Source organism: Dendrobates tinctorius, unplaced genomic scaffold (genome assembly GCF_039654945.1).
Source record: "Dendrobates tinctorius isolate UK_male_01 unplaced genomic scaffold, ASM3965494v1 ptg000015l, whole genome shotgun sequence".
NCBI classification, from domain to species: Eukaryota; Metazoa; Chordata; class Amphibia; order Anura; family Dendrobatidae; genus Dendrobates; species Dendrobates tinctorius.
This window is the reverse complement of record NW_027361683.1, coordinates 46,497,533-46,512,749: the sequence shown is the minus strand read 5'-3', so window position 1 is coordinate 46,512,749 and position 15,217 is coordinate 46,497,533. Positions and strand designations below refer to the sequence as shown.

At 46.3% G+C, this 15,217-nt stretch overlaps 1 protein-coding gene across 1 annotated transcript in view; it reads right to left on the bottom strand.

The window, feature by feature from the left end:
• LOC141076975 (transcription elongation factor A protein 3-like) overlaps positions 1–15,217 on the bottom strand; it is a 189,790-nt gene that overhangs the window by 92,720 nt on the left and 81,853 nt on the right. Inside the window, exon 11 of the mRNA XM_073564148.1 lies at positions 7,628–7,684. Coding sequence (XP_073420249.1) covers positions 7,628–7,684 — 57 coding nt within the window. The remainder of the gene's footprint in view (positions 1–7,627; positions 7,685–15,217) is intronic.

The window sequence follows — 15,217 nt, the reverse complement described above, 5'->3', positions numbered from 1 at the left end:
TCCTCCACCACTGTAAAAAAAAAAAAGTCCCTAGTCTCACTTTATGCCATTGCTGCATGGGAATTTCCCACGCAGCAATGGCATAAAGTGAGACTAGGGACTTTTTTTTTTTTTTTTTTTAAAGTGGTGGAGGAATACAGTGCGGAAGGATACCTACCTTCCGTCATTGTATTCCTGGAGCTGGTAGAGAACGGTAGCATCAGCTGATGCTGCTGTTCTCCACGCAAGATGGACGTGGGACCCTCGTGGACTTCTGCGGATCGGGGTAAGTATATTGGTGTTTTTTTATTTTGATATTTATCCCTCAGGTGACAGTGGCTTCGGGGATCAAAGGGACAAGTGACGGTAAGTATGTACTCTATGTTATATGTACTGTATGTCTATATGTATATATTGTATGTAGTATATATGTATGTTGCATGCATGTAGTATATATGCAGTATATACACTCACTGGCCACTTTATTAGGTACACCTGTCCAACTGTGTGTTAAGACTTAATTTCTAATCAGCCAATCACATGGCGGCAACTCAGTGCATTTAGGCATGTAGACATGGTCAAGACAATCTCCTGCAGTTCAAACCGAGCATCAGTATGGGGAAGAAAGGTGATTTGAGTGCCTTTGAACGTGGCATGATTGTTGGTGCCAGAAGGGCTGGTCTGAGTATTTCAGAAACTGCTGATCTACTGGGATTTTCACGCACAACCATCTCTAGGGTTTACAGAGAATGGTCCGAAAAAGAAAAAAAATCCAGTGAGCGGCAGTTCTGTGGCCGGAAATGCCTTGTTGATGCCAGAGGTCAGAGGAGAATGGGCAGACTGGTTCGAGCTGATAGAAAGGCAACAGTGACTCAAATTGCCACCCGTTACAACCAAGGTAGGCAGAAGAGCATCTCTGAATGCACAGTGCTTCGAACTTTGAGGCAGATGGGCTACAGCAGCAGAAGACCACACCGGGTACCACTCCTCTCAGCTAAGAACAGGAAACTGAGGCTACAATTTGCACAAACTCATCGAAATTGGACAGTAGAAGATTGGAAAAACGTTGCCTGGTCTGATGAGTCTCGATTTCTGCTGCGACATTCGGATGGTAGGGTCAGAATTTGGCGTAAACAACATGAAAGCATGGATCCATCCTGCCTTGTATCAACGGTTCAGGCTGGTGGTGGTGGTGTCATGGTGTGGGGAATTTTTTCTTGGCACTCTTTGGGCCCCTTGGTACCAATTGAGCATCGTTGCAACGCCACAGCCTACCTGAGTATTGTTGCTGACCATGTCCATCCCTTTATGACCACAATGTACCCAACATCTGATGGCTACTTTCAGCAGGATAATGCGCCATGTCATAAAGCTCGAATCATCTCAGATTGGTTTCTTGAACATGACAATGAGTTCACTGTACTCAAATGGCCTCCTCAGTCACCAGATCTCAATCCAATAGAGCATCTTTGGGATGTGGTGGAACGGGAGATTCGCATCAGGGATGTGCAGCCGACAAATCTGCGCCAACTGTGTGATGCCATCATGTCAATATGGTCCAAAATCTCTGAGGAATGCTTCCAGCACCTTGTTGAATCTCTGCCACGAAGAATTGAGGCAGTTCTGAAGGCAAAAGGGGGTCCAACCCCTTACTAGCATGGTGTACCTAATAAAGTGGCCAGTGAGTGTATGTAGTATGCATGTTGCATGCATGTGGTATGTATGTAGTATGTATGTAGCATGTATGTAGCATGTATGTAGCATGTATGTTGCATGTATGTAGCATGTAGCATGTAGCATGTATGTAGCATGTATGTAGTATGTATGTTGCATGTATGTAGCATGTAGCATGTAGCATGTATGTAGCATGTATGTAGTATGTATGTTGCATGTATGTTGCATGTATGTAGCATGTATGTAGCATGTAGTGTGTATGTTGCATGTATGTAGCATGTAGCATGTATGTAGCATGTATGTAGTATGTATGTTGCATGTATGTAGCATGTATGTAGCATGTAGTGTGTATGTTGCATGTATGTAGCATGTAGTATGTATGTTACATGTAGTATATATAGTATATATGTAGTATGCATGTTGCAAGCATGTAGTATATATGTATTATGTATGTAGTATGTATGTAGCATGTATGTAGTATGTAGCATGCATGTAGTATGTAGCATGTATGTAGTATGTATGTTACATGTAGTATATATGTAGTATGTATGTTACATGTAGTATATATGTAGTATGTATGTTACATGTAGTATATATGTAGTATGTATGTTGCATGCATGTAGTATATATGTAGTATATATGTATTATGTATGTAGTATGTATGTAGCATGTATGTAGCATGCATGTAGAATGTAGCATGTATGTAGTATGTATGTTACATGTAGTATATATGTAGTATGCATGTTGTATGTATGTAGCATGTAAATTTTTTTTTTTTTTTTACATTCAACACATTAGCCGGATGATGGGACTACTACTGTCCCATCATTGGCTAATGTGTCAATCACTGTCATGGTAGCAGGCATCGCCCGATGGGACTTGTAGTCCCATCGGACGATGCCTGCACAGACCACCGGAGCCTGCACAGACCACCGGCAGGCCGGCACAGACCACCGGAGCCTGCACAGACCACCGGCAGGCCGGCACAGCCCCCGGCAGGCCGGTACAGACCCCCGGAGCCTGCACAGACCACCGGCAGGCCGGCACAGCCCCCCGGCAGGCTGGCACAGACCACCGGAGCCTGCACAGACCACCGGCAGGCCGGCACAGCCCCCTGGCAGGCCGGCACAGACCACTGGAGCCTGCACAGACCACCGGCAGGCCGGCACAGCCCCCCGGCAGGCCGGCACAGCCCCCCGGCAGGCCGGCACAGACCACCGGAGCCTGCACAGACCCCCCGGCAGGCCGGCACAGCCCCCCGAAAGGCCCGTACACACCCCAGAGAGGCTGTACAAGGCAAAAATAGGGTTTTTCTTATTCCGATACCGGAAGTCCCATAGGCTTGAATGGGACTTCCGGTATCGGAATCGGCGATACCCGATATTTTTTTTAGATCGGCCGATACCATCCGATACGATACTTTTAAGTATCGGACGGTATCGCTCAACACTACTCGGGAAGTGTGGTGACTTTGGTGAAGGCCAGTCTGGTGTCAGCCCCGACTGGACCATCAGACAAATTTTCTGTAACGTGTGTGCATGGAGACACCTGTTCGTACCTCACCACGGTCATATGCATTACTACCTCCTATGGGTCTGTGCAACATAAAGTGGGACTTGTCCCGGCGTTATTGCATGATGTTATCCTGGGCCGGGATTTTCCCCACTTCTGGCAATTGTGGGAGAATCAGTTGATGCCCTCGGGTAATCGTGTACATGATTCTTCTTCCAGGGCGCGTGTGGGTCCCGAACCCCTGGAAGAGGTCTCCCCGGAAGATTCGGGGGAAGAGTCTGCGGGAAATGACCTGCAGTTCCCGTTTTCAGTCATGGAGGGTGATACGGAGGAGACCGGGGAAGCGGAGGAGGCCGACAGCCGTCCATCTCCCCATTTGCCGGATTTAGAAGTTCAGAAAGATGACTTCCAAAGCGAGCAAATAAAGGATCCTACCCTTTCTCAGGCTAGGACAAATGTAAAAGTGATAAATGGGGTACCCGTAGAACCTGGCTCTAGGCTGGCATATCCTTACATGGTTCTGGAGAATGATTTACTCTATCAGATAGAGAAAAAGGGGGAAGATACGGTGCAACTATTAGTCGAGCCAAAACCCTACCGGCGGCAGGTGCTGGACCTGGCCCACGGACATGTGATGGGAGGTCACCTGGGAGTCCAGAAAACCACCGAAAGGATATTACACTGTTTTGTTTGGCCAGGCATGCATCACGATATTCGTGTATATTGTGAGTCTTGTCCTGACTGCCAAGCCTCTGCACCTAACCCCCTGTTCTGTAGCCCTTTGGTACCCCTACCTATTATTGAAGTCCCGTTTGAGAGGATTGGGATGGATTTAGTTGGACCCCTTCCACGGTCTGCACGTGGACACCAACATATCCTGGTCATCTTAGATTATGCCACTCGTTACCCAGAGGCCATCCCTTTGCGTAACACGGCCACCAAGACGATTGCCAAGGAACTGGTGCATGTGTTTAGTCGGGTCGGTATACCAAAACAGATACTCACCGACCAGGGGACCCCCTTTATGTCCAGGGTAATGAAGGAGCTCTGCCGATTGTTACAAATCGAACCGTTACGCACATCCGTGTATCATCCTCAAACAGACGGGTTGGTCAAACGGTTCAATAAAACTCTGAAGCAGATGCTGAGAAAGGTGATAGACAAGGATGGGAAGAACTGGGACTATTTACTTCCGTATTTGCTTTTTGCCATCAGGGAAGTACCCCAGTCTTCCACGGGATTCTCGCCTTTCGAGTTATTGTACGCCCGACGTCCTCGCGGACTGTTAGACGTTGCAAAAGAAACCTGGGAGGGTCAGGTCACTCCGTTTAAAACAGTGATATATCACGTCACACAAATGCAGGACCGTATTATGGCTGTTATGCCTATCGTCAAAGAACACATGATACAGGCTCAAGGAGCTCAAAAAAGAATCTATGATAGGGGCGCCAAGATCCGTACGTTTGCACCCGGAGATAGGGTGTTGATCCTGGTCCCCACGGTGGACAGTAAGTTCCTGGCAAAGTGGCAGGGCCCCTTTGAGATTAAGGAAAGAGTTGGTGAGGTAAACTACAAAGTATACCAGGCAGGTAAGCGGAAACCTGAACAGATTTATCATGTAAATCTGATAAACCCCTGGAAAGATCAGTCTGCCTTGTCAGCGGAGCTGGCCCGTCCCGTCTGCTCGCATACCGTACCGGAGGTACGGGTTGCAGAGACTCTCTCGGAGCGGCAAAAGACTGAGGTCAGGCAGTTTCTACTTCACAACCAAAAGTTTTTCTCAGAAAAACCCGGGCAGACTACGCTAATGAAACATGACATCGTAACGGAACCTGGTGTCACAGTTCACGTAAAGCCCTACCGAATCCCGGAAGCGCGCCGTGAAGCCGTTTCCCGAGAAGTGAAGGCAATGTTAGAGTTAGGTGTCATTGAGGAATCGCACAGTGCTTGGTCCAGCCCGATTGTGCTAATTCCTAAACCGGACGGCACCATCCGGTTCTGCAATGACTTCAGGAAACTGAATGTGGTCTCAAAATTTGATGCCTACCCTATGCCCCGGGTCAACGAGTTGATAGATCGGTTAGGAAAAGCCCGGTATATTACGACCCTAGACCTAACAAAGGGGTATTGGCAGATCCCTCTGGTGGAGGCTGCCAGAGAAAAGACGGCATTTGCTACCCCAGAAGGTCTATTTCAGTATGTGTATATGCCGTTGGACTGCACGGAGCACCGGCGACCTTCCAGAGACTGATGGATCGAGTCCTGAGGCCACATAGGCAGTATGCTTCGGCCTATTTAGACGACATTGTCATTTACAGCTTGGACTGGGAGACTCATCTCCAGAAAGTACAAGCTGTGATTGACGACCTGTGGGAGGCAGGTCTAACCGCAAACCCCAAGAAATGTCACATCGGGCTAGAAGAAGCCCTGTATTTGGGGTATGTAATTGGGAGGGGTGTTGTTAAACCCCAGGTTCATAAGATTCAGGCGGTTCAGGACTGGCCACAACCTGTCAACAAGAAGCAGGTGCAAGCCTTCCTGGGGATCGCCGGTTCATACCCAATTTTGCAGCCATCGCTACCCCCCTGACGGATCTTACAAAAGGGAAAGACTCCGTCATGACTAAATGGAGTTTAGCGGCTGAAGAAGCCTTCCATAGCCTAAAACGGGCACTTTGCTCTCAGCCCGTACTGGTGACTCTGGACTTCCGCAGCAAGTTTGTGGTACAAACGGATGCCTCTGATACCGGTATCGGGGCCGTACTCTCACAAGTGAGGGACGGAGTGGAACACCCAGTCCTCTATCTCAGCAGGAAGCTGAATAAACACGAGCAAAGGTATGCCGTCGTAGAAAAAGAGTGCCTAGCCATTAAGTGGGCTCTAGAGGCCCTCAAATATTACCTGGTGGGCCGAAAGTTCAGGCTGATCACTGACCATGCCCCTCTCAAGTGGATGCACTTGAACAAGGAACGGAATAGCCGGGTGACCCGGTGGTTCCTTGCCCTGCAGGCCTACACTTTTACGGTGGAACACCACCCAGGGGTACAGATGGGAAATGCAGATGCCCTGTCCCGAGTGCACTGTTTGGCGGGTGTCATTGCTCGACTGGAGTGGTCTGAGCAGAGGGGGGGGATATGTGAGAATCATGTGGGAATAGTGGATGAGGGCAGGTATATCTCGCCCAGATTCCTTTCCTATGTGGCCTAGTCTGGTCAGTATCGCACCTGCTTGCTAAAGAATAATGGGAGGTGGATATAAAAGGATGCCAGGTGGTTGTGTGAGTGTCTCAGCCTGGGGACACAGAGAGCCTGTCTGTGTGAGAGACACATGTGAGTGAAAGCAGTGCCCACTGCAACTGTGGTTTGGCTGGACGGGAGAAGCCCGCCAGTTGGTATTTAGGTAGTCCATTGTTTGGTTAGTGCCGGACAGGCAAGGATTTGTTTTATGTTTTATTTCCTTTTGCATTGCTTTCACCGTTAATAAACCTGACCCAGGGTCAGTTATACCTGAATCCCAGCTCTGCGCCTGAGTTTCATGCTAAACGCACGTGACCTTTGACCCCAGCAAAGCCGATCCCGGAGTGTTTTATCACAATATATATATATATATATACATACATACACGGATTAATGCTATGTTTTTCAGATCAATGTATACCATCCTGGGTTGTATCACACATGTTAGGCCTAAAACTCTTTGGAATAAAATTCTTGGACTTAAAGTGCACTGCCAGACAAAATATCAGATCCAAATCGTGTAGATGAATTAACCTTTTAATTCCCAATGCGTTTCGAAGTCAATAATACTTCTTCCTCAGGGGATGACATGCATGTATGTCATCCCCTGAGGAAGAAGTATTATGGACTTCGAAACGCGTTGGGAATTAAAAGGTTAATTCATCTACACGATTTGGATCTGATATTTTGTCTGGCAGCGCACTTTAAGTCCAAGAATTTTATTCCAAAGAGTTTTATGTGGCTGTCATTGTGTGGACCATTGGACGTGCAGCAGGCTGACAAACTGATCTTACAATCTTGGCTCTCTCCTTGAAAGGGTGAGTATATTTCCTTATTATCCCTTATAAACCACTCGGATAAGACCCTATTGCGCTCTTGTTTTACCTATAGTTTGGACAAACATGTTAGGCCTATTCAGCCCTAGGATGTTCACCTGGCTAGTCATGCCTAGCAGAAAAGGTTGACACCCTAATAATACGAGGATTTAGGGCCCCGGCTCCTTGGTGGCTTGCCCTCATTTGTCCTGGTTGTCCCTGCTAGACATTAGATAATATGATACACTTAGACAACATAGGAACTATTCTAAAAGAATGGCATTTCAAGCATACCACATATTACTAATATAATATAACATACCGGTTTAGCCGTTTTGTCATGATTTCAGTTTCATGTGTAATCTAATTCATTAATTAGGATAACTACAATACCAAGATCACAAAAGGATATATTCTTCTATTTCCCATGCAATTTTCTCACAGTTAACTTCAAAAGTTTTAAAGTCATCTGAAATCAGATATATTATAGAACGTTAACAACATATATGAACACGGTACCTTGCCTTATTTGTGTCAGGGCTCTGATAACATCCAAGTGCAATCTGATTTTCACAAACTGACCGAATGGAGAAGATCCAGATTTTTTTTTCTTCTCCACGTATAAAAAAATTGGAACACACGCTCATCAAACTTTGCTCAGAGTGTAACTAGTGTAATCGGAATTATTTTTTCAGATGAGAGAAAAACAGTCATGTGACCTAGGCCTTGAGGTGGCCAATCACCTCTTGATCACCCCATAGACATGCACAATCAGCCTTTGAGCCAACAGCTCTATTGTATTCTCCATAAGAAATAGCTGAAATACTTCCTTAGGGTATGTCTCCACGGGGCGTTTTACTTCAGTATTTGCTGCGGATTGGACGCTGCGGACAGCCGCAGTGTTCAATCTGCAGCATCCAGATGTTACAGCATAGTGGAGGCGACACTATGCATAACCGGACATGCGGTGCGTCTTTACAGACCGCAGCATGTCTATTTGTCTTGGGAGATACTCAGTCTCCGCAAGATAAATAACCTGGTCTATGGATAGGATGCGGTGATTCCGGATGTGTTCAATGAACACATCCGGAATCACCGCGAGTACAACAGGGATGGAGCGGGGTTTCTGCTGCGTCCAAAGCGTTGTCAGTATGCAGCATGGAAACGTACCCTAACAATGATGAAAACTGCACAATAAACTAGTTTAATACTGATCATGTAGACATATTCAGTATCACACATTAAGCTATATTTAGGGATGAGAGAACCCAAACGGTAAAGGTTCGTACCTAGGTGTCCAGTACTAAACTCCAAACACAGATTTTTTACCAGAAGTCCTGTTTACTGTTCGAGGCTGGATGCTTAATAGTTTGTTGAAAGGCTGCAGCGCAGACAATCAACAAGCTTTCAAGCTGTGAGCACTTCCGGAGTCATCACAGCTATGTCAAGTATTGGCATGGCTGTGTTTGGTCAGCACATCACAGGACCCGTACTGTATAAATGCCGGATCACAGGTGCCACCGCCATTCTGCTCTGCTTAGCGTAGAGGCAGGACACAACTGGAGTGAGGGACAGTATTACATTTTGTGTGTGCACAGTGTTCCAAAAACACTCTCTGCACCTGTGTCTGTGTGAGTAGTGTGCCTACAACCAATTTTTTGTACTCTGCATGCATGTCTGTGGGAGTAGTTTGCCTAACCACTTTTTTTCTACTTTGCACGCATGTCTGTGGGAGTAGTTTGCGTAACGAGTGTATTATAATCTGCACCCTTGTCAGTGTATTGTGCTTAAAAACAAATTTTTCTACTCTGCACCAGTGTCTGTGGGAGTACTGTGCCAAAAAACCTATGTGTGAACTCTGAACAGGCCTCTATAGGAGTACTTTCAAAAATGCCTCTGTGGGGTTAATCTGCAAAATAGTCTCTGTGGGGTTACTCTGCAAAACAGCTGAAATACTGCCTTGTTGGGGGTACTCTGAAAACAGCCTGTGTTGGTGTACTCTGCAGAACACTTTCATTGGTTTTTTTTAGGGGGTGGGGTGTTATTTTAATTCTTGGAGGCTCCAAAACTTTGGGAATGCTAAATATAGCGAACAAACTGCAGTGGAGAGTGACAATAGCTTGGTGAGGCTGATATGCTTCTTTATTCAGCCAAAGGTATGGACAAGTCCTGTGGGATCTACGTCTGGTTCTTTTTAATGAATGTGAGCTTGCCCACGTTGACTGTGGATAGGCAGATGTGGCTGTCTGTTGCCACACTCATGATGTTCTAAACTCATATTTTGACAGTATGCTTGATGCATGGCAGGTCAGCACCTCCATGGTGTAAAGGCCAAGCTCAGGCCATGTGTGAGACCCAGATGTTAAATGAGGCAGACCCAACCCTCAGTACCTGGAGACATGTGGACACATACTCTTCCAACATGTTGTTGAAGCCATCATGCTCCTAATGCATAGTTTTGAATCAGGGCGTTTGACATGCCAGAAACACATCAGTTTATGTTTCAATTTCTGTCTTCTGTTTTAATGGATTGAAATTAAAGTTAGATTTTTTTTATTACCTCCCGTACGGAAGTGTCACTCCTTCGTCCTTATCTATAGTCCTGACATTCTATTAATGTTTGGAGCCAATCCGTGAGCTTTCAGGTGAGGATATTCGCCTTGCTGTTTCTTTACTTTGCACCTATATTCTTTTTATCTTTAGTAAGTTCACTGTATATTTGTTAACAGTAATTGCTTTATTCTTTGGCATTTTATTATTTACTTTATTCCCTCTACCAACTTTCCTTTATTCCCTCTACCAACTTTCCGTTGTTCTGCATACTTCTAATCTCGTTGTTAATTCATACTCTGCTCTGCCCTCCTGTTCTTAAGGAGAGAAGTGAAGCATTCTCGATACCGTTTAGGCAGGTAGGGTCCGAGTTGCTATCACGTAGTTCTGTAGTAAGGGCTATCTCTGTACCCGCAGGCATCAATAAAGGCTACGGTGTCAGAATATCTTGTCTAGTCTAGGCTTTTTTAGGTCACAACCTATTAAACCTGAGTGATTTGCTACACAGGCATAACAGAAATGCGGCCTCCTGCTGATACGGACTATATCACATGGTGGTGCTGGATGTTGTGGCGTGTTGAGAAATGTTTTCCACATTTCATCCATGCTAACTCTCCCTTCTGAGCTGGTGCGGTTGTCTCAGCTGCGTTGGCAACTTCCTCCTCTGCCTTGTGCTTCTACTGAGCCCTCATTGTCAGGTGAGAACACCGTCCGCATTGCATCTACCAGAGTGCGCTTGTATTCCCACATTTTATGATCATGCTCCTGTGCCGGAAGTAATGATGGCATGTTGTGCTTGTAGCCAGGATCCAGCAGGGTGACCACCAAGTTATCAGCACTTGTAACAATCCTGGAACCTCGACGGACACAGAAGTGTGTATTGGCTCATGTGTGCCAGGCTGCCCAGAGGCAACCACAAGCTGTCCTCAGTGGGAGGTGTATCGTCTGGATCCTCTGTATCATCTGCATACTCTGTATCCCCCAGCCATGCTTCAGCGATGCCTATGAGCTGCTTTGAGTGCCACCTTGCTGTGAACATGGTTCCTTCTCAACCTCAAAAAATGTCCCCTGGCTGTTCAGTCCCCTGAAGTTCAGTCCCCATAGCTATGCATCCAGCTGCTGTTGGTACTTAGAAACCCATCATCTGAGCCTTTTGTGGATGACTGGCCTGATAATAGTGTGAATGATCCCTGTTTCTCCTCCTCTTCCTCCCATGCCATCGCCTCATTCGTCATCGCCTGAAGGGTTTTCTGTAGAAGGCATTGAAATGAAATACAGTGCATTGCAAAAGTATTCGGCTCCCTGGCACTTTTCAACCTTATCCCACATATCATGCTTCAAACATAAAGATACCAAATGTAAATTTTTGGTGAAGAATCAACAAGTGAGACACAATTGTGAAGTTGAACGAAATTTATTGGTTATTTTAAATTTTTGTGGAAATTCAAAAACTGGAAAGTGGGGCGTGCAATATTATTCGTCCCCTTTAACTTAATATTTTGTTGCTATTACAGCTGCAAGTCACTTGGGGTATGTCTCTATCAGTTTTGTACATCGAGAGACTAAAATTCTTGCCCATTCTTCCTTGGTAAACAGCTCAAGCTCAGCGAGGTTTGATGGAGATTGTTTGTGAACAGCAGTTTTCAGCTCTTTCCACAGATTCTCGACTGGATTCAGGTCTGGACTTTGACTTGGCCATTCTAACACCTGGATACATTTATTTGTGAACCATTCCATTGTAGATTTTGCTTTATGTTTGGGATTATTGTCTTGTTGGAAGACAAATCTCCCTCCCAGTCTCAGGTCTTTTGCAGACTCCAACAGGTTTTCTTCAAGAATGGTCCTGTATTTGGCTCCATCCATCTTCCCATCAATTTTAACCATCTTCCCTGTCCCTGCTGAAGAAAAGCAGGCCCAAACCATGATGCTGCCACCACCATGTTTGACAGTGGGGATGGTGTGTTCAGGGTGATGAGCTGTGTTGCCTTTACACCAAACATATCGTTTGGCATTGTTGCAAAAAAGTTTGATCTTGGTTTCATCTGACCAGAGCACCTTCTTCCATATGTTTGTTGTGTCTCCCAGGTGGCTTGTTACAAACTTTAAATGACACTGCTTATGGATATCTTTGAGAAATGGCTTTCTTCTTGCCACTCTTCCATAATGGCCAGATTTGTGCAGTGTACGACTGATTGTTGTCCTATGGACTAACTGTCCCACCTCTGTTGTAGATCTCTGCAGTCCATCCAGAGTGATCATGGCCCTCTTGGCTGCATCTCTAATCAGTCTTCTCCTTGTTTGAGATGAAAGTTTAGAGGCACGGCAGGGTCTTGGTAGATTTGCAGTGGTATGATACTCCTTCCATTTCAATATGATCACTTGCACTTGGGATGTTTAAAGTATATTTTAAATAATTTTGTATCCAAGTCCGGCTTTAAACTTCTCCATAACAGTATCACGGACCAGCCTGTTGTGTTCCTTAGTCTTCATGATGCTCTCTGTGCTTCAAACAGAACCCTGAGACTATCACAGAGCAGGTGCATTTATACGGAGACTTGATTACACACATCTGGATTATATTTATCATCATTAGTCATTTAGGACAACGTTGGATCATTCAGAGATCCACAATGAAGTTCTGGAGTGGGTTTGCCACACTGAAAGTAAAGGGGCCGGATAATATTGCACGCCCCACTTTCCAGTTTTTGAATTTCCACAAAAATTTTAAAAAACCAATAAATTTCATTCAACTTTACAATTGTGTTCCACTTGTTGTTGATTCTTCACCAAAAATATACATTTGGTATCTTTATGTTTGAGGCATGATATGTGGGAAAAGGTTGAAAAGTTCCAGGCAGCCGAATACTTTCGCAACGCACTGTAGTAACAATGATAATGACGTCATCAGCCCTGGCCATGTTTGTGGAATGCATAAAGTAGCACCACACAGCACACACATCGTGCATTGAGGCCCACTCGTTGGTCATGAAGTGGTGCTGTTCCGAGAGTGACTCACCAGTGCATGCTGCAGTTAAAACTCCAGTATCACCTGCTGCTGCCCACACAGTCTTTCCAGCATATGCAAGGTGAAGTCCCACCTTGTGTGTATGTCACATATGAAGCGGTGAGCTGGAAGGCAGAAGTGACACTGCAATGCAGAAAGCAGAAAGGTGAGCAACAGCAGGGTGAGAACGCCAAAAGCACACACAGATGGCCACACTTTCAGCAGCAGCTCTGACATATCTGAGTGATTTTTAGGGAAGCTCTGCACCAGCAAATTCAGCACATGCGCCAGGAAAGGGATGTGCATCAAACTGGCTAAGTCCAAAGCTGCTACGAGATCTCTCCTATTATCGCACAACACCAAGCCAGAATTGAGGCTCAGTCGTATGGGCCACTCATCTGTTTGCTCTTTGATCCCCGTCCTCTGCTTCTGTACGGTGTGGGCTTTTTCCCCAAAACAGATGAGTTTCAAAACATCATGCTGTCGTTTTCCCCTGGCTGTGCTGAAATTGGTGGTGCAGGTGTTACGCTGACTGGATGAGGAGGAAGCGGAATAGGAAGAGGAGGCAATATGGAAAGAGAGACATCCAAAAAGCATCCAGAAATCCCTGGTGGTTGTAGGACATGCACCAAAATGCTTTCTGCCTCAGGCCTAGTCCCCCACAACATTTATCCAGGGGGCAGTTAGAGAGATATGACATTCATGCCTGTGCTTACTGGTCCATGTATCAGCGGTTATGTGAACCTTTACACTGCTGACATTGCGCAGTGCACTCCTGATTTTGTTAAGGTACTGTCACACTTAGCGATGCACCAGCGATCCCGACCAGCGATATGACGCGGTCAAGATCGCTGGTGCATAGCTAAGTGGTCGCTAGTGAGCTGCCACACAGGCAGATTTCACCAGCGACATAGCAGGGGTCGGGGGTCGCTACTTACCTGTCAGACGAGGCGATCCTGACTTCCTCCCGCCCGCGTCCACGCGTCGCTCGTCAGCGCCACAGGACGCCCAGCAGGAAGCTGACGACGAGAAACAGCCCAGGACGTTCTCGCGCGATCAGCGATAGCCAGCGGGGGAGCCGGTCGGAGGTAAGTATCAGACATAGCGATATCGCTAGCAATATCGCTATAACGTCACAAAACCAGTGACGTTATAACGATATTGCTAGCGATATCTCTTAGTGTGACAGGCCCTTTAGTGCAGGGCAGGGATGGCCCGCCTCAAAAAGGAGTAGTGGGTGGTAACCAACATATTGTTAGCCCTTTGTACATCAGTTGTGAGGCCACATGTAGAATATGGGAATCTAGAGTTTGGAGGATGTACAGATGTACAGCTGTGTGCTTCAATGGAATATTGTGGAGACACTGCTGGTGGCAGAGCTGTCACATCCTCTCTTTGCATGGAGCCAGGTTGCTCTGTTGCTCGGGAGCAGGAGGAAGAAGCTGAGACTGTAGCAGAAGAGGGAGCAGGAGGAGGCTTAGATCTTTCCTGGTTTTTCAGGTGTGTACTCCACTGAAGCTGGTGCTTTGCATTCTGATGCCTCATAATGCAGGTGGTGATCAGGTTAAGAATCAGATCATTTATGCTTCTTTTCATTCTCTGATTGCACAGATTGCAAGCCACCTGTGTCTTGTCAAGCAGCTCCTTTGATCTGGCTTTGATGTACTCAGTTCATCGGCGTGGTAGCCAGTAGCAGACGACGTACGGGCTAGGGGCCTAATGTAGTGATTTTGCACCCTGCTCTCTCTTTTGTTGTGCAGCTGAGCTAGCGTGACCACAACCCCTTCCTCTGAACTGCCACATCACTTGGATGACATTGATTCCATGTGTGGTCTAGGACCTCATCATCCCCAATCACATCATCATGCCTCTAAAGTCTGCCCTTAAAGGGAACCTTCCTCTCGCACTCTGAGTGCCGTGTTTCACTAATACTTAAAGGGAACCTGTAAGCAGGACTTTGCTGAGTAACCTAGAGACACTGTCATGTTGGCGCCGTTATACTGATTGAAATGATACCTTGGTTGATGAAATTCATTTTTAATACTGCTTCGCAACTCACCCACCTCTGTACTCACTACTCCTCCACTTCTCCACTCTGCATATCCCATCATTGACTCCCAGTTCCACAACGTATTCCACTTCAAGCTAGAACACTAGACTACAAATAATCTCTCTCCCTATATATCTCTGAACTAATATCCCGATCTCTACCACCATCTGTGGACGTCGGGCACTCAGACTATCCTCATGGAGTCGGTTTCTAACCATTTGTGCAGACACATGCACATTTGTGGCCTGCTGGAGGTCATTTTGCAGAGCTCTAGCAGTGCTCCTCCTGTTCCTCCTTGCACAAAGGCTTAAGTAGCGGTCCTGCTGCTGGGTTATTGCCCTCCTACGGCCCCCTTCACATCTCCTGGTGTACTGGCCTGTCTCCTGGTAGCACATCCA